Raw genomic sequence first — 22,447 nt, 5'->3', positions numbered from 1 at the left:
ACGATTTATTCACCATATCGCTTGATCAACCAATCAACAGGAGCTGAGTTGCTGCCCCATAGATTAACATAGAGAGGGTGAAAAGGAAAATCGGGTGAGAGAGAACTCTGGACCGTATACTTTCCCATTGTTTGAGGTCTTGGAGAAGGAACCGGAAGATCCATTTGTGAGGGTTTTTTCCCACAAACCAATCAAATTGGTAGAGCCACTCATGAAGTGCTGTTGAGTGTGTTCAACGATATCTTTTAGCTTAAGTCGGGCCTGTAAGTTTAATATGATGCTGCTTTTCCAGGCCTAGGGGATTAATCAATATTCTGAGACAGTGCCCTCTAGTTGTAGACATTTTATCCAGGTGAAACAACATCCTCCCGTCTATCACATTAAGCTATATAAAGATTTTGCATGCTTCTACGAGATCAGCTTCCATTATCCTGAAGTCAAGAAAGTCTAGGCCCATTATATTCATTCACTTGCATTTTTATGAAATGGTGATAATGTTGTTCAGCAGGCTGAAAGCTTTAAATAATGGCTAGCATCAGCACAGTGGAGCTCCTTAAAACTGTGATTTCTGTGAGATTTAGAGTGCTTTGAGTGAGGTGCTATTCAGCAAAAAAAAAGAAATGTTGTGATAATTCAGTTAAATTGTTGGAAAATAAATTAATTCCTTGATGTGCTGTAAGGCATATAGGTGGCCTACTGAAGGTACTTGATGCCTCATTTGGCCATTATTATTCTAGCAAATTAAATCATTTCTGTAAAGTGCACATAGATTAAAGGAAAAGTACGTAAATCCGCAATAGTATTTGGAACAAGCTGCCAAAGAAGGTAGTAGTGGCAGATACAATCATAATATTTAAAAGGCATTTGCGGAGGCACTGCTATAGGAGGGACAAGGAGGAATCAGGCCAGAGATAGGAAAATGAGGTTAGCATAAATAAGCATCATTGTCAAGGTGGATGGAAAGGACTCCTATCTGTGCTCTGTTTCTATGATCTATGGCTGGAAATAGAGTGTGGAGAGGGTCACCTGTTCTGCAGGGAATGAATATGGAGTTCATTGTTGAGGATCATCCTTCAAAGATTGATGGATAGCGCAGAAAGTTAACAAAGGATACAGCAGGGTATAGATTTGTTACAGGCATGGGTGAAAAATAAGCTTAAACTAGACAAGCATGGATGTCAGACATAAAGGGTATGTACTATATACAGCAAGTAGTATGACATTGTGATTTTATGCCCCTCTATAAGGTCTTGTAGGTTCCAAGGAATAAGGTAATCTGTTCTAACTCTCCCCATGGTATATTGGTTTATGTGAACAACACTGTCAACCAGCTGATCTATGTCCATCTACGTTTAGGCAACCATCCTTGCTATCTACAACTCCACTAATCTGTTCAATAATCAGACGACAGACATTATCATCTGAATCATTTATATGAGTTGTACGTCTACTTCATTAGGATTTTGAGATATATCACCAAGACTTGCAAATGCCAGCTCGACTTACTTCAGTTGTTAAAGTCCATTATTAAGGATGAGGTTTCAGGGTAATGGAAGCACACAATAAAACAGGCTGGAGACAGCATGGTATCCTTAATGGGAAATCTTGCCTGACAAATCCGTTGGAATTCTTTGAAGAAATAACAGGCAGAATAGACAAAGGGGAGTAAGTGCACGCTGCTTACTTGGACAGCATTTTGGCAAGATGCCGCACAGGAGGCTGCTAAAAAAGACAAGAGCCTTTGGTATTACAGGAAAGATACTAGCATGGACAGAAGATTGATTGGCAGAAGGCAATGGGTGGGATTAAAATAGGACTTTGGTGGCTGGCTGCTGGTGACGAGTTGTGCTCAGCCAGGGTTGGTGTTGGGTCCAATATATTTCATGTTATATGTTGATAATCCAGATGATGGAATTGATGGCTCTGTCAACAAATTTGTGGATGATTCAATATAGGTGGAGGGACAGGTAGTTTTGAGAAAGCAGGGAGTCGGCAGAAGGACTTGGACAGATTAAGAGAATAGACAAAGAAATGGCAGATGGACTACTTTTCAGAAATATGCATGGTCATGAACTTTGGTGTAGACTACTTTATAAACTGGAGGCAAATTCAGAAATCAGAGGTGCAAAGGGACCTGGGAGTCTAAAGTGCAGGATTCTCCAAAGGCCACCTTGCAGTTGAGTCAGCTTCCTCAGTTTAAACTTGTTCACACCAAATAGCGGTGAACACAACTGCAGAGAAAAGTCGCACAAAATTGGAGTTGGAAAATTCAACAAGGCTTTACTGGATTCCTTAACAGGCAAGGGTCCCCCAAAAAACCCTCACAGGCAAAGTCAAAATCCAAAAAATATTAACTAGAATTTCAAAAAATTAGTAATTCCTACAAACAAAGGCAATACTTCACTTATAAAAGACAAGACAAAGAAACAAGAGGCAAGGAACTCATATAGGGTTACAAACAAGACACAGGGGATTAATTAGCCTAGGAAGCAAGTGAGCGGGAATGGGGTTAGCTTTGTCATCTCTGCCTCCCTCTGGTGGTCAGTTTGAGGTGTGACAATTTGGAGTATTGGGAAGTATTTAACGGCTCTAGGTCTGTACTCACTGGAGTTTAGAAGAATGATGGGGGATTGTATCGAAACCCTTACAGATATTGAAAGGCTGAGAGAGTGGATATGCAGAGAATGTTTCCAACAGTGGGAAAGTTTAGGCCAGAGGGCGCAGCCTCAGAATAGAATGAACAGAGAGGAGGATGAATTTCTTTAGCCGGATGGTAGTGAATCTGTGGAATTCATTGTCATAGACAGTTGTGAAGGTCAAGTCATTGTGTTTAATTAAAGTGGAAGTTGATAGCTAATTTATTAGTATTGGGTGTCAAAGGTTATGGGGAAAGGCAGAAGAATTAGGTAGAGAGGGGAAAAAACAATCAGCCTTTTAATAGCAGAGCAGACTCGACAGTCTGAATGGCCTAATTCTACTCCTATACCTCATGGTTTTATGGTTGAAATTTCTCTAGAACAGAGTTTCTCAACCGGGGTTCTGCGAGAGATTGTGATTACATAAAACAAACATCACTTTGAACTTTGCACCACGTGTGATGTTAGCGCTCGCAGTGGTGGGCAATGACTGAGCAGCCCTGTTAGCAATCTTGTTAGAGGTCTCAGCCTAGCATGGTGGTGAGCAGTACTGTGTTAATCTGGATGATGTGTGGTGTTTGGCTTATGCAAAATATTGCAATTAATCTGATGGCTAAAAAACTCAATTTTGGTTTCATCAGACCTTAGAAACCTCGTCAGAGTCTTCCACGTGTCTTCTGGCAAACTCTAGCCAAGATTTCATGTGAGTTTTATTCCCTGTGGCTTTCCCTTTGCCACTCTCCCATAAAGCTGTGACTTGTGAAACTACAAACGTTTGTACTAGGCAACAGTTGTTGTATGTGCAGTCTTTCCTATCTCAGCCACTGAAGCTTGTAAATCCTCTGGAGTTGTCACAGGTCTCCTGATGGCATCCTCACTAGTCCCCTCTTTGCACAGTCACTCAGATTTTGAGGATGGCTTGCCATATCCTTTCCATTTCTCGATGATTGACTGAACTGTACTCCAAGGGATATTCAGTGACTTGGAAATGTACTTGTATCTGTCTCCTGACCTGTGCTTTTCAATAACCTTTTCGTGGAAATGTTTGGAGTGTTCTTTTGTCTTCATGATGTAGTGTTTGCCAGGATACTGACTCACCAGCACCTGGATCTTCCGGATACAGGTGTATTTTTACTACAGTCAATTGAAACACCTTGACTGCACACAGGTCTCCAAAAACAGATTTTCCTTTAACTAATTATGTGACTTCTAAAACCAGTTGGCTACACGGTGATGATTATTTGGTGTGTCATATTAAAGAGGGTGAATATTATGCAATAAATTATTTCATTTTTTATTTTTGTAATTAATTTAGATCACTTTGTGGAGATCTGTTTTCACTTTGACATGAAAGAGTCTTGTTTTTGGTGATCAGTGTCAAAAAAGCCAAATTAAATTCACTGTGATTCAATGTTGTAAAATTATAAAACATAAAAACTTCCAAGGGTGGGATGGGGTGAATACTTTTTATAGGCACAGTAAGTGTCTGGAAGCAGATACAATAGATTATTATTATTATTATTGTTTTATTGTTGTCACTTTTAGATAGACACATGAATATTCAGGGAATGGAGGGATCTGTATTACGCACAGGTAGAAGGGATTAGTTTAATTTGGCATCATTTTCAGCATTGGCATCCTGGATCCAAGGTCCTGTTCCTGTGCGATACTGCTCTATGATAAATGTCTTGGAATCCTTTCTAAAACTTGCGATCCAGATCTGAACCATACCTTATACTGGTACTAGAACTTATACAGACTTACCTTAATTTTCTTGGTATGGTTATTAATCTTTTATTAATAAAGTTAAAAGTTACATCTACTTGACCTTACCATTGCCAATATTCATGATCACCCGTGTTCATATTTCTGTTCCTCTTCTCTTGAAAACTAGAACCATTTCTTTGTACTGATCCTCGCACCCAACATTTATCCGCATTAAATAGCGTTGGCCATATGTTTGCCCATTTCACCAGTCTGTTGCTAGTAATGTAGTTTACTGCATTGCTGTTGCTAATTGGAGGCATCCTATTGTACAAATGCTATACATTAAACTGTACTTAATAGGCAGCATAAGATGGACATAAAATCCAATCTACACTCAGTGGCCACTTTATTAGGTAACTCCTGTACCAGATAAAGTGGCCACTGAGTGTACGTTCATGGTTTTTGCTGCTATAGCCCATCCAGTTTAAGGTTTGACTTATTGTGTGTTCCGAGAAGCTCTTCTGCACACTAATTTTGTAAAGCATGGGTATCTGAGTTGCTGTCTCCTTCCTGTCAGCTTGAACCAGTCTGGCTTCTCTCCGTCTGCCCCTCACTGGAAGATTTTTTTGTTTTTTGCACCATTCTCTGTAAATTCTGGAGACTATCATGCATGAAAATTCCAGAAGATCAGCAGTTCCTGAGATCCTCAAACCACCCCATTTGGTACAAGCGATCACTCCACAGTCAAAGTCACTTAGATCTTATTTCTTCCCCACTCTAATGTTTGGTCTGAATAAAAACAGAACCTCTTGATCTTGTCTGCATGTTTTTATGCATTGAGTTGGTGCCACATGATTGGCTGAGTAGATATTTGCATTGCGAGCAGGTGTATATGTGTACCTAATAAAGTGGCCAATGAATATATGTAGGCTTGGCGTGCTCCAGAAATTGTAGCTTCAAATCATGAACATCAAAATCAAAGCTGTTTGTACATTTTCAAACCAGAAGTAGGAACTATTATTTATGTGTGCCCACCATAATTTCTTTCAAGGTGAACAGCATATTTTAAAAGCTGACAAATGTTGTTTACTCAACATGTCTTCATTATTGATACTTCAGATAAGCTTTTCATATTCCAGCCAAACCAAGAGATGGGGCTTATGGCAAAAATTTGACACATCTCTTCTCTTCAGCTGCAGACACAAGTGCATCTGTGAACTGAGATCAGAAAACTAGATAACTATAAATTTTTTTTTACAAAATCACAAGACATCACTAGATGGCACTCTAATCTTTAGAAGTCCCAAACTGCAGTCATACAGACTTCAGCCACATGTGTGCATAATATTAGAAACTCGCTCAAGGAGTTACTGAACATGATCAGTCCACAGATAAATATTGTATTTATGTAGATCTCTCTTGGTCTGTTCTGGATCAATGCCAGGAAACGGAATCTACTGTGGCGGAAAGACACTAACAATCCTGTATGAGAATTAAAACAACCAATTTGTCACCAATAGACCCTTTTTCAGTGACATGTTTTATGGTGTATGTTCCTCTGGTTTGATTCTGTTCTTGTAAGGTTATTTGCTGTCAAAGGCCACAAGACTTCACAAAAGTATATGGGTGTTTCTGACTCTTGCACAAGTTCAGTTAACTTACCATTTTTCGGTTTAGTCAGAACATTTTAGAGTATCCTTACAGACATAAAAGGCAACACATTTCGACAGGAAACCATTTCTTAAGTACCTAATGTAACACAGCTAAAGCTGCTTCATTATCTATTATGAACTGTGGTTGGTCACGGATAACTTCAGAGTGCAATGCCTTGTCAGTAAGCTATGATTTCTTCAAGAACAGTACAGAAGATTTTAGAATACAGATTAAGTTCTTTGGGATAGTATTCTACCTCATTCATCCACGGATGCTTTCTCAATGATCTTTCTTCTACCATAGATTTAGAAGCAGAGATGCTTGCTGACAGTTGCATTCCGTTCACAGCTCCTTGGTAAATGAAGCAGCCCACGTAGCAAGAAGCAAAGCGTAGACAATATTCAGGATGGGGAGATAAATGGCAGGTAACATTTATGCCACAAAGCTTCAGGCAATGACCACCTCCAAAAAAGTTTGTCTAATCCATTTATTCTTGGCATTCAATGGCATTGTTATGGCTGAGTTTCCCATCATTAATATTCTGGGGTCACCACTGACCAGAAGAACAGTTGGACCATTCCCACAGCACTGAGGTTGCTAGAATAGTTCAAGGGCTGGGTATCCTGTGGAGAATGACTCAATTCCTGACAGCGCAAATGTTTTCCACAATGTACCTGACGTGTGAAGGAAAACTCTCCACTTATGTGGATGAGTGAATCTCCAACAATGCTTAACAACACTCAAGACAGAACAAACTGATTGAATGACAACCCAGCAACTGCCCTAAGTATTCATTTCCTCCACAGGTGCAGTGCCTGCAGTGTATAACATCTGCACATGCAATGCGATTGCTATAATTGCCTCTGTACCTCCTAAAGTTGCAACCACTGCCATTAAGAACGCAGGGGCAGCAAGTACAAGTGAATACTAAAACCAGAGGTCATAGGTTTAAGGTGAAAAGTGAAATATTCAAAGTGAACTTATTTCACTCTGAGTGTGGTATTAGTGTGAAATGGCAGATGTGGCAGAAGTGGCAGATGTGGGCTCAATTTTGACATTTAAGTGAAGTTTGGATAGGTACATGGATGGTGGAGGTATGGAGAGTTATGATCTGGAACTAGATGGGGATAGGGAGAAAACCAGGCCAGCAAGGACTAGATGGGCTGAAGATTTTGTTTCTGTGTTGTAGCATTCCATGACTCTATGACCGGTAGATTCCTGTCCAGGTCACACATCATCATCACAGGATCTAAATCATGGAAGTCCTTCCAGCAGTACTGGGACAATATCTTCACCATAAAGAACAAACACAGTTTATTATCACCTTCCCAAGGGCAATAAGAGATGATCAATAAATGTTACTTTTGAAAGTGAATAGGTCAATTGCTATACTGCAATGTGGACTATTGTGATAGTTATTGGAAATTATCACACAAATTAATTAGAGAGAAAAGTTACTAGCAGAGGTCTGTTCAGGAGATGAAATTGTTTAATTAACTAAACAGAAACAAGGGCTGAGGACACCACAGCATTAACTTATAGTCTAGTATTTTAATTCAGTTTGATAACAGATTTGGTTTCTAGAGTTGAAATAAAGAAAATTAGTAATCTGCAACAAAAATAAGGAGATACTGAGATATTACTCTATCAAAAGAAAATTCAAATGTCTCTGACTTTCTAGTTTGTGAACACATGGCAGTATTTTCTAATTTTTGTGCTATTTTTGATTCTACGTACTAAATGTATACACATATTCCTTTTTAAGCCCTTTCATTGTGATTATCTTGTTTAAAGACAGCTTGCTAATTACCGTGTCTAAAAATAGCCATCAGCAATTAACACACACGATAAACACATTAAAAACAGCAACATTAAAAGTAAAGTCACATATACTCTTAGTAACCAAGTGGTACAGCTTATTATCTTGCATTTACAATAAAATCTAAATTCTGCTTGTTTTATATGCATTGATTAACTTGCAAATGTTGGCTTCATAGTCATGATAAGAGAATGAAAAGTCTTGTGCTATACATAGTAATATACCTAGAAGTATTTAAAGTAATTCAGATCTCTGCATTGTTGGATCCCCATCACCCAGGACATTCACTGCTACCATTAAGGAGGTAATCCAACATTTCAGAAACAGATTCCTTCCCTCCACCATCAGCTTTCTGAATGGCCAATGTACACTAACAATATTTTCCCTTTATTTTGCCTCCTTTGCACTACTTAGTTAAATTAATGTTTAAAATATATTTCTTATTGTCATTTATAGTTTTTAAGTTATTATGTATTGCAATACACCGCTGCTACAAAGCAACAAATTTCACTCCATATGCCAGTGATATTAAACCTAATTCTGGTTCTGATTTTCTAAACAACCACAAATGAGTTATTGACAGTATTTGTGTTAACAAGCATTGACCAATCCTCTGACTTAATCTAGCTGAAAATTATAAATAAATTACTTTGCTTTAAGTGACGAAGAGCAACATGTGAAAAGTAATTGTACATTGTATGTGGAAAATAGAATAATAATTCAAATGGAAAAAAACAAACAAAGGCAAGAGAAAAAAGATCATAAAGCTGTATGCTGGCATAAGCAATTATTACTGTCAGCGGCTACTAAAGTAACTTTGACCACCAGCTGCCACTAGGTTCTTGGGCAATTAGATTAAATTATACAAACACATCTTTTCTATGAAATTAAGAGAGTATCGCCAGCAAACTCATTTTATTTCTATGTGACTGAAAATTCTTTTAATGTTATTATTATATTTTTTGGTAGTTTTATTCTATCCTACTGAGAAAGCAACAATGAACTCAATGAAGACTCTACTATTCAAATGTAAAACAGTAAAATATCTCCATGCTAAATTTCTTGGTATTCAGATTGTAGGTAAATTCAATTTTTACATTAATGGTTCTTCTGTATACCAGAAATTTATTTATATGTGTGTGTATGTATATATATATATATATATATATATACACACACACACATATAGATATAGATACAGATGTTGGGAATGGTGAGGGTGGCGCACTGTGTGAGAGATGTGGGCCAAATGGCAGAGGTAGGGGTGGGGGTGGAGGCTTGGGTGCCGACACACCCAGGCCTTGAGACACCAGGCAAGGTCACTTGATTCCAAACAATTGGTTTATTGATCATTTCAGAGTGTCTCTCTGGTGTTTCTCTTCCCCTTCCCCTTTTCCTACCCATGATTCCCCTCTCCCTATCCCTTTCCACTCAGAATCAGGTTTATCATCACTCACATATGTCATGAAATTTGTTTTTTGCTGTGACAGCAGTACAGTGTGATATATACAATTACTACAGTATGATGCAGAAGTTGTAGGCACCCTAGCTATGTGCCTAAGACTTATGTACAGTACTATATACAGAGAAAAAATTTTCTCTCCCCTTATGGTGTTGTGCATGTGTATTTTTCCCCCAATCTCGGGTTCTCTCCCAGAGGCCTGGGAGTTTGAGGGTTCAGTGCAGTATCCTAGCTGTTCCTAGTAATCCACTCTTCTGGACCGAGATCGCAGATGTTGTCCGCGGGATGTGTTGGAACCACTCTCCCAGTCCAGGGTGTCACAGTGCCAAATGCTTCTATCATCAAGGGATTAGTCTGGCTTTAACCTTCCACTTCATTTCTATCTGCTCTTTCAAGCCTTGGTATTTCTCCAGCTTTTCATATTCTTTTTTTCCTGATGTTACTGTTATTTGGGACTGCCTCATCTATTACCAATGCTTTCTTCTGTTTCCTGTCCAGTATTACTAAGTCTGGTTGGTTGGGCAGTACCTGTTTATCAGTCTGTATTTGGAAGTCCCACAGGATCTTAGCTCTGTCATCCTCACTACCTTCTCAGGTGTTTCCCATTTGGACTTGGGGGTGTCTAATCCATACTCAGCATAGATGATCCCGCAACTAGGTAGTGCCATTCAATGTATGCTGTTGCTGCCTGCTTCTTGCATCCTGCTATTATGTTTGTGCATGTGTATATATATATATATATATACACACACACACACACAAGCACACAGTATATGCACTGTGTGCATATAACAAATAAAGATTTTCAAACAACTCACTGTATATATACATCTGATTCATTAACATATGATATTTTGAAGAATCATTTGCTCAGAGATGTTCGAATACTTTCTGAGTATGGACATGTGGACAGAAATCTATCCTAAAAGTGATGGAGTTACAGGCAAACAAGCTGGAGGAGTTCAGCAGGTCAGGCAACATCTACGGAAAGGAATAAAGAGTCAACATTTTGGGTCAAGACCCTTCATCCGGACCAAACTTGCAACAGACCTGGCAGCAACAATGGGGAGAGCGGTAGACTTCTAAATGATAGCACTGTGATATTTATCCAGGCATGAATTCAGAATTTCAGAGGAGGCATTGTTGTCAGGGAAAGCAGAGAACCCTCCCCCACCCCCCACAATCCCATGCAATTTTAGATCATCCACTTCAAATTTTCTTAACAAACAAGAAAAATCTTGTTGGAGTGGAAGTTGTTTCATGACCTGGTGGAATCGATGGATCTAGTGTGGAGCAGTGGGGGAGAGTAAAGATATCTTGTTGGGGTTATGGAGAGATTTTGAATACAGCAAAGACCATGTGTGGGAGTGAGATGATCCTTGGGGTGGGGGCAGGGATGCAGTTGATGGGAATGCAATGATCGAAAAACAACACCCACAAAATTCAGGAGGAACTCAACAGGTCAGGTAGCATCTATGGAGAGGAATAAACTGGACCTTATGAAGGGTCTCGGCCCATTGAGAGAGGTGGGGGGGGGGAATAATAACTGTGTCAAGTAGGCGGCAAGTTCATTTTGAAAAGATTGAGGTGTGGTTTGCAAGGAAGCTTGTAGTTTTTGCATTCAATTATTTTGCTGCTCTTGACCTTCAAGCAGTGTTATTTATCTGGACTGTAAATACAACCCGGACCAGGGTGTGCAAAGTGACCCGGGGCTGAAACTAAACTGTAAAGGCAACGGACCAGCAAATGTAACCGGACTTTAGATGCAAAGGGCTCCGGGATTAGAACGAAATAGTCCCAGGATTGTAACAAGACTCTAAAAGCAAAGAGTCCCGGTACTGTAACTGGATTGCAAATGGGAAGGGACTCGAGGTTGTAACGTGACTGAAATAAGCGCGATTTGAGAGACGACGTTTTGCTAGCTCAGCCGATTATCTTCGTCATACGCGAACTAATGTGGAGATAATTTCTATTGTCCGAAATGCTGGGGAGCTGGGTGTCGACTGTGCCGATGGGAACAGCTGAAGCAGCATTGCCTGGAACTGGAGTGAGTTCCGAGCTCTCTGCCAGTGATGAACTGGGGTGCAGAGCGCAGACTAGACGGCTCATTTTATTTTGACAATGGCCATGTGATCTTGCGCCAGGCAGATCGATTGGAGAAGCGAGAATCGCGCGGGGGAGGGGGGTAGAAAGGAAACTGAGACATCGAGTGCAAAAGCAAGGCACCGCTGCTGTGTTACTTGATTTTACATTCAAATAAAAAACTCACAGAGCAGAGCCCGAGGATAGGGGAGGTCGCTGCATTCCCGCAGCGAGCGGAGACCCTGGTGTTGGAAGTTGGGACAAACTTGCCCGAGCGCAGGCAGCCCGCCTGGGACTGTGCGAGGTGGACCGAGCGAGAGGGAGTGTGCTGAAAGAAGACCAGACCTGCCCCTGTTCAATGCAGCCGGCTCATCGTGATGGACAGAGATGCCCTGCTCCTTGCGCAGCTCCTGGCTTTCGCCGTTTTGGGTAAGATGGATACTTTTCACCAACCCATCTCCCCATCCCCTTTTCAACATAGGAAGTAACACCGTGCACCAACGCCGAGGTTGCCAGTCGACTCAGGCATGAGTACCCACCGCACTTACTCCTACCTTGTCGCCTCTCAGGCTCCCCCTGATTCATTGTAATACATGTGTTGTCCCACAGCAAGACAGTGTCGTATTGGAGAGAGACCCAGCATGCTTAATCCCATTCCATCTTTATATCTGCACTTTTGGTACATTTTGTCCTTTCCCTACTCACTTCATTAAAAGAATTTCATTAATTGCTCTTCCAGTGCGCATATATTCTTTGAGAAAATATCATTAATTAACACTTCGACCACTTTTTAAAAAATAATAAAAACTTACCTTCATTCGTATTTTTGTGGCTTGGTTTCGTTGTCCAAAAGTATGTACAGCCCTTGTCTCGGGTGGGTGGTGTTGTAGAATTGTGGCGGAGACGATTGGACCAGCATAGATAGACTGAACGACCGTCATACACGTACAGTGCTCTCCAAACAAGGAACCCCACTAACACATTAATCGTGGTCACATTAGCACGAAGTATAGAATCGTTCGTTTTGGGGTTTTTTTTTGTGGTCTTGTTTAATAACAAAGCACTTTATAAAAAAAAGTGTGAACGTCTGATCGTCTAATTTTGTTATTCAATGTTTTGTAGGTAATAATTTGTTGACCCCTGGGCTTGCAGGTAAGCAACATTGACAATTTACAAAGCTTAATGCTCGCTTTCGCCTTTTTAGCTTTGCAAATGCTCGCTTTTGTCCTGTGTATTTATTAATGAATGTTATTTGTAATTTGCTGTTGCATACGGTATGTCCCAACTACTTCCGTATATACATAACATCAGTTTGTAGCGGTTTGCAAAATGTTCACATGATTGACTCCTGCAACAGAAAAGTCCGGAATCAAAACTGTCAATCCAAAATTCTCCGTAACCACTATCTGGTTAATAACTACTTGTGCATTTGGGTGCATTCGCGTGTCAAAACGCCAGGTTGTTTGGCGTGCAAAGCTGAAGATTTCTGATAGGTATTTAATAATGTAAATTTCCTTGGCTCACTAAAATTAATTGTAATTAGTATTGGAGATGAGCACAATGTAAAGAAATGCTGAGTGCTCGAAAATTATTACTAAACCCCTCATTTGTTTTGAAGTCAACTGAATATCTCTACAGCACCAAATCTTCGTAACAACGCTACAAGTGTATAGTGAACCAAAGACTGAGCACCCAAACTTTCCTGCTGCAATATGGTAAATAACCATTATATAGGAATTCATAGGAAAAAAAATATAAAAAGAGGATAATTGGCTTGCATTGCAGGTAGGAATGCATTTGGTTGCAAATGACAGGAAATTTAACATAATTTTAATTTGAAAACTAAGATCTTATCAAAACTATTTAAATTCTTGGGGGGGGGTGAAGGTTGGATCAAAAGTTTTAATGCTTTATTGAAATACATTTTCTTCTTTGTTTTCAGCCAATGATCTTACAAACTTACATGATCAATTTCAATCAAACCAATCAGATGAAAAAATTGTAAGGATCTGCAATGTGACAGCTATGCTCGAAAAAGTATACTTATGTGGATATCTGTTTGAAAACCAGCTCAATGAAATGAATTCCAGTGACTGGTGCAACTTCACACTCATTGCAGAGTAGGATCATTTTAAGTATCTTTCTGTTTTGCCATTTCAAGCTTGTAAAACCAAATGCACAAACTAAGAATAATTATTTCATGTATATTGTTTTTGTGCTTTATAAATATTTTAGTCAGTTAAAAGCTGATAATCAATTTATGAATCTTTTGATAATAAATCATGCATCATTTCTTTTCTGGAAGAATTAAATTCTAGTGTAGAAATTAGTTATCAGCACTTTGCCTACGTAATGAGAGATTTCAGCAGCCTGCATTATATTATTTATGAAAGGATTGATCGTCTCAATTTGCTTTGTGGGTGGTTGCTGTTGGTTTATAATTAATTAAAGTCAAGAAATGATAACTGAAAGATCATAGAAAAGTGAAAGTGTTGAACTCAGAAATTATTAATGGAACATCATCCACAAAAGATGCAATTGTAAGCTTTTTCAGTAGAGCAGTTCTCAATGGATATGATTTAAATTGCCAAACAAGATGCTGGACTTTATTGCTAATTGTTTTGAAACTTAGACTCTGGGAGTAATGCAGCATGGAAACAGGCCCAATTGTTCCAAGCTGACCATAGCATCTTCCCTACTATTCCCAGTTGCCTGCATTCAGCCCATAACCTACTGAGCTCCTTCCCTCCATATACCTATCTAAATGCCTCTTAAATAGTGCGGTTCTACCCTCCTTGACCACTACCCTCTGTGTAAAGATGTTATGCCTCAAACTCTCTTATACATCTCTCCCCTCTTGTATCTGTGTTCTCTTCAACTTTGGGGAAAAGACTATATCTGTCCACCTTATCCACACCCCTCATGATTTTATAAACTTCTGTGAGGTCATCTGTCATTCTAAGCTTGATGGAATGGAGATTCAGTGTGGGCGACCTCTCCCTAGAACTCGGCCCCTAGGCTCTCCCTAGAACTCAGGCTCCTAGCCCAGGCATCATCCTTGTAAATGTCTTCTGCACCATGTGCCACTTGACAATTTCTTTCCTATGACTGGGTGACCAAGACTGTACACAATACTCACAAGAGTGGTTTCACTATTGTGTAACTGCAACAAAATGCCCCTACTCCTAAACTCGATGCCCTGACTGATAAAGCATGCTAAAAACTTTCTTCACCACCCTGTCTACTTGTGCAGCCACTTTCAGCAAACTCTACACTTGTACTTCCAGGTCCTTCAGTGCCATAACACTCGTCAACGCCCTGTTATTCACTGTTTAGATCCTATCCTGGTTCAAGTGTCTAACATGCATCACCTCACATTTATCTAAGTTGAAATCTATTTGTTATTCCTCTGTCCATCTCCCTAACTAATCAAGATCTCTTTAATTCGCGGTAATCTACTTCACTATGAGCAGCACCCTCTAATTCAGTGCTACCAGTAGAGTTACTAATTATTAATGTACATTCACACCCAAATCATTTACATGGGTAATGAATAACAGAGGTTCTAACACTGAATCCCTGTGATACCCCACTAGTTATGGGATTCCATTTGGAGAATCAACCTTGGCTTCCTATCATTCAGCAAATTCTGAATCCACCTTGGACTTCAGCCTGCAAGACACATTATAATTTGCAGTTAAAGGGAAGTAAGCCTAATTCTATCATATTTAGGTCTTTCATTAAAAATATGCATTCATAATGGCAAACAAAAGAAAATCTGCTGATGCTGGAAATCCAAGCAACACACACAAAATGCTGGAGGAACTCAGCAGGCCAGGCAGCATCAATGGAAAAGAGTACGGTCAATGTTTCGGGCCAAGACCCTTTGGCAGGATACCTGCTCTGCCTGAAATGTCGACTGTACTCTTTTTCATAAACGCTGCCTGGCGTGCTGAGTTCCTTCAGCATTTTGTGTGGGTTATTCATAATGGCATCTACTTTCCTTGCTTTTGTTGCCTTTCTATTGAGAGACTCTGTCCTATCTCATTATCATCTTGCCTTGATGGTGTACATCAGAGCAGAATTGGACATACAGAAAATACATAGCGGAGGGACAAATGTAAAGCATGACATAACGAGCTGATATGTAAAATGTGGACTTATGTCTGTAAGTATCAGAGGTTGTGTACATTTTGTAAATTTTAGGCTGCGTCATTTGGAATGAAAGTTTATCTCTTATTCAGAATGTGCCCAAGTCGATGAGGAAATATTGTAATTTATATTTTACATTTAGTTTACTTTATATTGAATTTCCTAAACTATTGTAGTGACCACAGGACTAAACTATTTCAATGAGATTTTGCAAGGTGTTACATACATTTAGGTAATTGTTTTCCCTTTTCTGAACATATGGTATGTTCTTAGCAGGTTAGGATCAACAAATGTGAGAGAAGTTTGGGATGGTTGTTGGTTGGTGCAGATTTGATGGGTGGAATTTCCTGAAAAAGACGCTGTATTCTGAGCTCTATTGTGGGAAAAATACTCTTGGGAAAGGTTCAAAGATGAGCTAAAACCCTCGCTACAAAATGCAACATCACCAACACCGGGACTATCTGCCCCTTCACTACTCAAGCTGGAAAACGAACATTCAAGATGGTATTGAGAGCCAAAGATTCTCACAGGGTACATATACCTCAGTGCCTGAAGGAGTACACCACTTCATGAACTACCCACCTGTTCTCCCCATCAGCCATCTGCTGTACCATCCGGGTAATAGTCTGTGTGTTCTACGTTAGCATCATTAGACACTTTAGAGCCCACAAGGTGGAAAGATACCATCGTTCTTAATCCCAAGGGATTATCTAAAATAAAGTGTATGCCAGCACTTCATGTAGTAGTGTCTCACATTCCAAACATTTTCTGTGGAGAAATTTGCTCTTAAATGCCATTAGTAGTTTATAGAATGACTTTTGGGAACTTTTTGGTTAACACGCTTGGACATAAATGATTGGACATAATTTACTGAAAGCAATTATATAAAATTGTATAAAACAAGGAACAGTACATGAGTGACTCGTATCTTTCGCAGTTTAAGGTTTGTCCATTAGTGACTTCAAAGAGAATGGTTGAAAATCGTTGAGCAATATCAAAGTTCTAATAAATGTTGTGATCTACTTTGGTCTGTTATAGCTCCTATTATTACTCCATTCGTGATACTGTATTCATGAGGAAAATAATAAACCTTAATATATTTTATGATTGTATTGGTAACGTATAAATAAATTAATGGATTGTCATGAACATAAGTCATGCTAGACGGATTGCATTGATTAAAGTCTCCTATTGGGGAATATTGCAGACAATACAAAAATACATATTACTTGATTTTGTTTCCTTTGGTTAACATTTCAGGAGAAATGCTTCCATCTTTAACAATTTTATTTCTGCACTGCCACTTATACAATATATATACAGACAATCAATTCTGACACATTTTCAATGAATATTTTTCTCTTTACACCAAAGTTTTGTTTACTTTGTACCCACTGTTGTGTTGCAATTCATTGCTGCTTTTTATGAGAGCATCTAAATACAGATACAGAAATTAGTGAAGCGGTTAGAATGTTTTTGGAGGTGATACATGCAGTATACAGATTGTTTCTCAATCAGGGTTCCACGAGAGATCGTGATAAAAAATAAACATTGTGTTTTGAACTTTGTGCAATGCGTGATGCTAGTGCTCGCAGTGATGGGCAGTGGCCCATTAGCAATCTCGTTAGAGGTCTTTTAGCCTAGTATGGCAGTGGAAAGTAGGACTGTATTTATTTGGTTGTGTCCGTTCTCAGTTTTTGATGCGAGATAAGGGAGGCCGTTGATAATTGGTGAGTGCAGTATTGCACGGTAGACTGATGAGCGTAAAGTTCCAACTTGCGCTGTGACGTCAGCCTCTCTCGCCTGAATTAACTAGCAGGTTTCACCTGCTAGGTCTATATTTGAGCCTGGTCATGTCACTTAGTTAGAAAATGTGTTTTCAAAGTCTTGTATAAAATTGAGTCTTAAGCTATATTTTTATTCATATTGCTTTTGCTTATCGTTTTTTCATAACCCTACTGTTCAACATTGTCAATGAAAAAATTCATGTTATAAATAGCATGAATGAAGATCAATTTACAACCTTTATTTAAATTAAATAAACCGAGCCTACCTTTAGAAAAATTAAATCCCATTTTGGCTTAGGCCAGTTATTTAACAGAAATTTATTATGTTTGCCTTATGAGTTTTAAAATTTATGAAAGGGAAAGAAAGAAATTAATTTCAAGAAAGGTAAGATAAGCTTAACTACCTGTTTTTTTCCCCAAAACTGATTGGCTAAAAGTTCATTCTGTATTAAAAAGAGCATTGACAATTTTTTTGGATTATTATATCTACAACTTACTGATTATGCTAATGTACTATGAGCTGTAGATATAATAATTTTTATGCAGTGGTTCCCTGAGACTTGAAAATTATTTTAAGGGCAAAAAGGTTGAGCAAAACTGGGTTAGAAAATTGATCTGGGTTGATGAAGAAGGAAGTTTCCTGGGTTGGAGAAAATTCTAGAAATCAGTTACGTTAAGTTGGATATATATTGATATACTATGTTCCTCTATGTTTCTAGTGATGGCACTTTTTTTGTACAGATTGTGGTTCATCCTCAGCAGTAGCGATTTTGTAGTATTTTCCATAAATTAACAGATTTATTGAAAGTTTTTTCACATCATATTATTGTAAATTTATTCAAATTTGTCATGTGGTAAAACCGTACAACTTTTATGCATGTTGCAGAAGTAGCATTGACCCAAAATTTTACCTGAAGAAATGGTTGAGCCCATTATGAAATATAACATTGCGTAAGGACTGAGATTATGCTTTGGTTGGGAAAGGCGAAGGAGATTGGGAGATTTTGGAAAAAGGATTCAAAGAAGCTGTTTGTGAATGACTATTTGAGAATGTTTCAGATAGTCCCATAGACACTTGTTGTTGCGATCCTTCGCTGTGTCTGACATTTGACTGGTGTCCTAGAGATACATGATGCTCTGTCCTTAACTTAATTGTTGTGCCTCCATTTTCTGCTGAGGTTATTAGAGTTATAAGTAGGAATTTTTCTCACCTTTAGCCAGAGAGGACTGTAATCTCAGTCTCCCCATGAGCTAGAAGGAAACTGCAAGGATTTTTATTTCACTTCGGGCAAGAGTAGTGGTTTGCTTCAGTGCAGTTCCCAGATATTTTCATAGGAATCAGCAGATTGGAATTCTATTCAGTCCTCATGTGCACTGTGTTAAATGGATTGAGTATTTGTACTGTCAAAAGATTTTTATATCACCCGTTTAGTGATATGTATTTCAACACCTAAGCAGGGCTGTAAGCACCTGTTTTGTCAATGAACAGAAGGAAATTACAAGTTGACATGCAACTTAATAATATCATTTGTAGCATTAGGTTGAAAACAAAATCTAATTTTAACACCTTGTGTTGATGTCTCATGAAGATGTATAATGCACATAGCAAGTGAACTTCCTTTTAGTGGCATAAATTGCTGGTAACTATCAAATTTTCAGCATCATATTTTTAACCATCAATACTCGGAATGAATTCTCAGTTGATTGGGCCAAGCTACTGGGTATTCTGTACAGTAATACAGTTAAACACATTTTGCCTTCACTGATTAAATTTTGAAAAAATGACTATTAATAGGTAGTCTATTTAAAAACCTACTCCTCACATAAGATTTCTCCCATAATGAATATTCCTAATTGAAATGCAATGTATCCTGTGCCAAGAAAGTGTTAAGATACTATAACAAAAGTAGGAAATTACATACAATTGCTTTGCCAGTCCTTTTCAAGGTTAGCAATATGGTCAGGCTCAAAGCAGTAAAATAAATAGAACCTTTGGATTATGGATGTTTCCTGATGGCAGGCGTGAGAAGAGAGCATGTCCTGGGTGGTGAGTCCCTGATGATGGATGCTGCTTTCCTGCCACAACATTTCATGTAGATGTGCTCAAGGTTTGGGAGGGCTTTACCTGTGATGGACTGTGCCATATCCACTACTTTTTCTGGGATTTTCCTTTCAAGGACATTGGTGTTTCTATACCAGGCTGTGATGCAGCCAGTCAGAATACTCTCCACTACACAGTTATAGAAGTTTGTCAAAGTTTTAGATGTCATGCCAAATCTCCGCAAACTCCCAAGGAATTGGAGGTGCTGCCGTGCTTTCTTCGTAATTGCACTTGTGTGCTGGCCCTAGGGCAAGTCCTCTGAAATAATAACACCGATAAATTTAAAGTTGCCGACCCTCATCACCTCTCACTGTTTTATACAGGAAGTTGTGTGTTTTTTGATGCATTTAAATACAATTGTTAATTTGTTATATTACTGTTGTTCAGTTCTGACTCTTGGTTTATTAATATAAACATTTCGAATTAAAACAAAGGGACCACAATTGTGGTCTGCTGTAATGCTAGAAATAAGAATTGCTGAGTTATGATGTTAACTTTTTTAATCTGAGAGAAACTAGCAGAATACATGCAATTATCTGCAGAGAATTCAAAACTGTAGCATATGTAAATGTTATTAAAAAAAATGTTAAACCCTATCTCACACAATACTCTGACATGTAATCAGTGAGTTAAGTAATTTTTGCAGATTATTCTGCAACCCCATTTACAAAATCAAAAATCTTACTCATTTTGATAACTTTTTTAAATTTGCATTGGCAAATTCAACATTTTTTGAATGCTATGCTTTTGTATCTTTACAGTCACAGTCTTCCCACACTGCATGAATTCACACTTTGCATTCAAATTCTTCTGTTCTAAGTATGCCCATGCTGTTTTTCTGGTGTATCCTCCTGAAGTTTGCCTCTATCAGACTTATTTCTTTCTCTGTAGGTGGTGCTGAATGTGAGCTGCTACAGGCGGATAAAGAAAACGGCCAAAGCAAACACACACGTTAAAAATGGACATTTTAGCCATGAAATGCACTAAAAAAAATTAAGTTATCTTCAGCCCGGTGCTTAGCAATGTTTAAATTTACCTGCCCAACTTCAGAATTTTATTCCTTTTATCAAATTGCAATGGGTTTAATACCGATTCCTGGCAACTCTACTGTGTACACCACCCAGAAAGAAAATCATTCATTGCCCTCTCTCCTATTGTGTAGCCAATAGCATTGGCAAATGACCAATATTGTTTTATTAGCACATGCTTCTATTACATCATTAAATCTGTTTGGGTTTTGCTTTATCAATTACATTATGAAAGTCCATATAAGATATGCACAACTGTGCCATCATAAGCCTTTTTTATTCACTGAAAAATTCTGATGATGTTAATTGGGCATGGCCTTTTACAAATCAGTCCTGGTTGTCCTATTAATCCAAGGTTCCCTGAGGAAGAATTACTTTGCCGTTGAATATGTTCTCTGGTAGTTTTTAATCACTGACGTTAGACTCATGCAACTAGATTATACCTCTTGCTTTTTCAGTAGAATATAACATCTATAATCTTCTAATTGTTAGAAAATCAACAAACAAGGGAGATTGCTGGAGTTTTCCTGATGCGATGCACCCCCCCCCCACTTCTTCAGTCTTTGCTGCACTCAACAACAGTGGACATATTCATCTGTTCAAGATGATGTGCTAGATATACCATTTAATACCTTCTTTTTTAATTTTATTTTCCCAACCATGATAGATGACTTTTGCTCTTGTAACATTAATTTTATCTCTTTTGTTTGTAATTTTAAAATATTCATTAGCTCAGCCAGCTAGTTGGCCTCTCCATTCCTTTAAGTATCACTTTATAATGAAATAAACTGGATTATTCTAGCCCCGTGCTGGAGCCTGGGCTCCCTGTGCCTTGATGTAGATATTTTGCTTCTGGAGGACAAAGCAATCTGACCTTCGTTTCCAATGAGAAGAAGCAGCACTAGAAACACTAGGCAATAATGTGGCCTTAGGTGACGTACCTTCAGAGAGTTCTAATATATATTGCCATTTAACAATTCTATATAAAATTCAAAAATATTTAACCATAAACACCATAATGCAGACAAGTAATTAAAATATGTAAAAATAAAGTAGTTATAAAGTGTGACCCAATTTCATTTATACACGAACCTATTGTAAAACTGAGGGGTCAGATTCAAAGTCTGTCATGTCGCCATTGAGTCCAGTGTCAAAGCAGAAGATTAGATATGTGAATATCTGCCTTCTAGGTCATTTTTGATCTTGTGCATTTGTCTGAACCTACACGGAATCTGAGGTAAGATGAACTGTGAATGGCTGTTAACTGCTCCTGGCTGCCAGTCAGTTGTATTTGGTTTGTTGAGATAAATGATTAGATAATTTTGGCGGTTGGGTCAAGGATAAAACTTGGCTCAGATTCTGATTGAACATTCCAATCATCCTCTAAAACACCATATTTAGTACCCACCTTCACACTTGCTTAGGTAATTAAATTCTATCAGTCAAAGAAAATGATATGTCTCTTTAAAATGTCACTTCTGAAGGATTTTGTCATTATGTCAATAACCTAAGAACATTATAAGGATGTTTAACTTTAGCACTCATCATAATTCATTACATCGCAGGCATAGTTACAATTAAGCTCCTTAACACTGTCAGCTCTTCTGCATTTTACATCAGTGATAATCTTGCTCATCTGATAGTTTTGTCACTTTTCTTTCCACCTGAATGCTGATCATTATTAAAATGACTAGTTGAATAAAATTTCATTAAGGTATTTACATACAAAAAAATCTAATACTATACCATCTTTTAGAAACAGTCTAAGCATGTTTGGGAAAATATTGGAAAGATGTATATATATTGGAAATCATATTTTAAGAGAAGCAGAGTGGTTTCATAAGATGATAAAGTGAATTCCTCTAAAAGCTTAAAGCTCTATTCTGATCATTCCAATAATTAATGAATGAGAAGATTACATACGAGTCCTAAGTTTAGTCTAACTAATCTTTAATATTTAGAACATAGAACATAAAATGGTACAGCACTGTACTGGCCCTTGACTCATGATGATATGCCA

General features: G+C 38.3%; 1 protein-coding gene across 1 annotated transcript in view; it reads left to right on the top strand.

Moving 5' to 3' along the window:
* The first annotated feature begins 11,120 nt into the window (after positions 1–11,120).
* The window catches only part of LOC140732149 (receptor activity-modifying protein 3-like), a 74,648-nt gene continuing 63,321 nt past the window's right edge, over positions 11,121–22,447 (top strand). Inside the window, exons 1-3 of the mRNA XM_073054368.1 lie at positions 11,121–11,788; positions 12,482–12,511; positions 13,302–13,479. Of these exons, the coding sequence (XP_072910469.1) occupies positions 11,737–11,788; positions 12,482–12,511; positions 13,302–13,479 (260 nt within the window). The 5' untranslated portion in view covers positions 11,121–11,736. The remainder of the gene's footprint in view (positions 11,789–12,481; positions 12,512–13,301; positions 13,480–22,447) is intronic.

The sequence above is a fragment of the Hemitrygon akajei genome, chromosome 8, assembly GCF_048418815.1.
Source record: "Hemitrygon akajei chromosome 8, sHemAka1.3, whole genome shotgun sequence".
NCBI classification, from domain to species: domain Eukaryota; kingdom Metazoa; phylum Chordata; class Chondrichthyes; order Myliobatiformes; family Dasyatidae; genus Hemitrygon; species Hemitrygon akajei.
The sequence above is the reverse complement of the archived record's forward strand: the minus strand, read 5'-3'. Positions and strand labels throughout refer to the sequence as shown.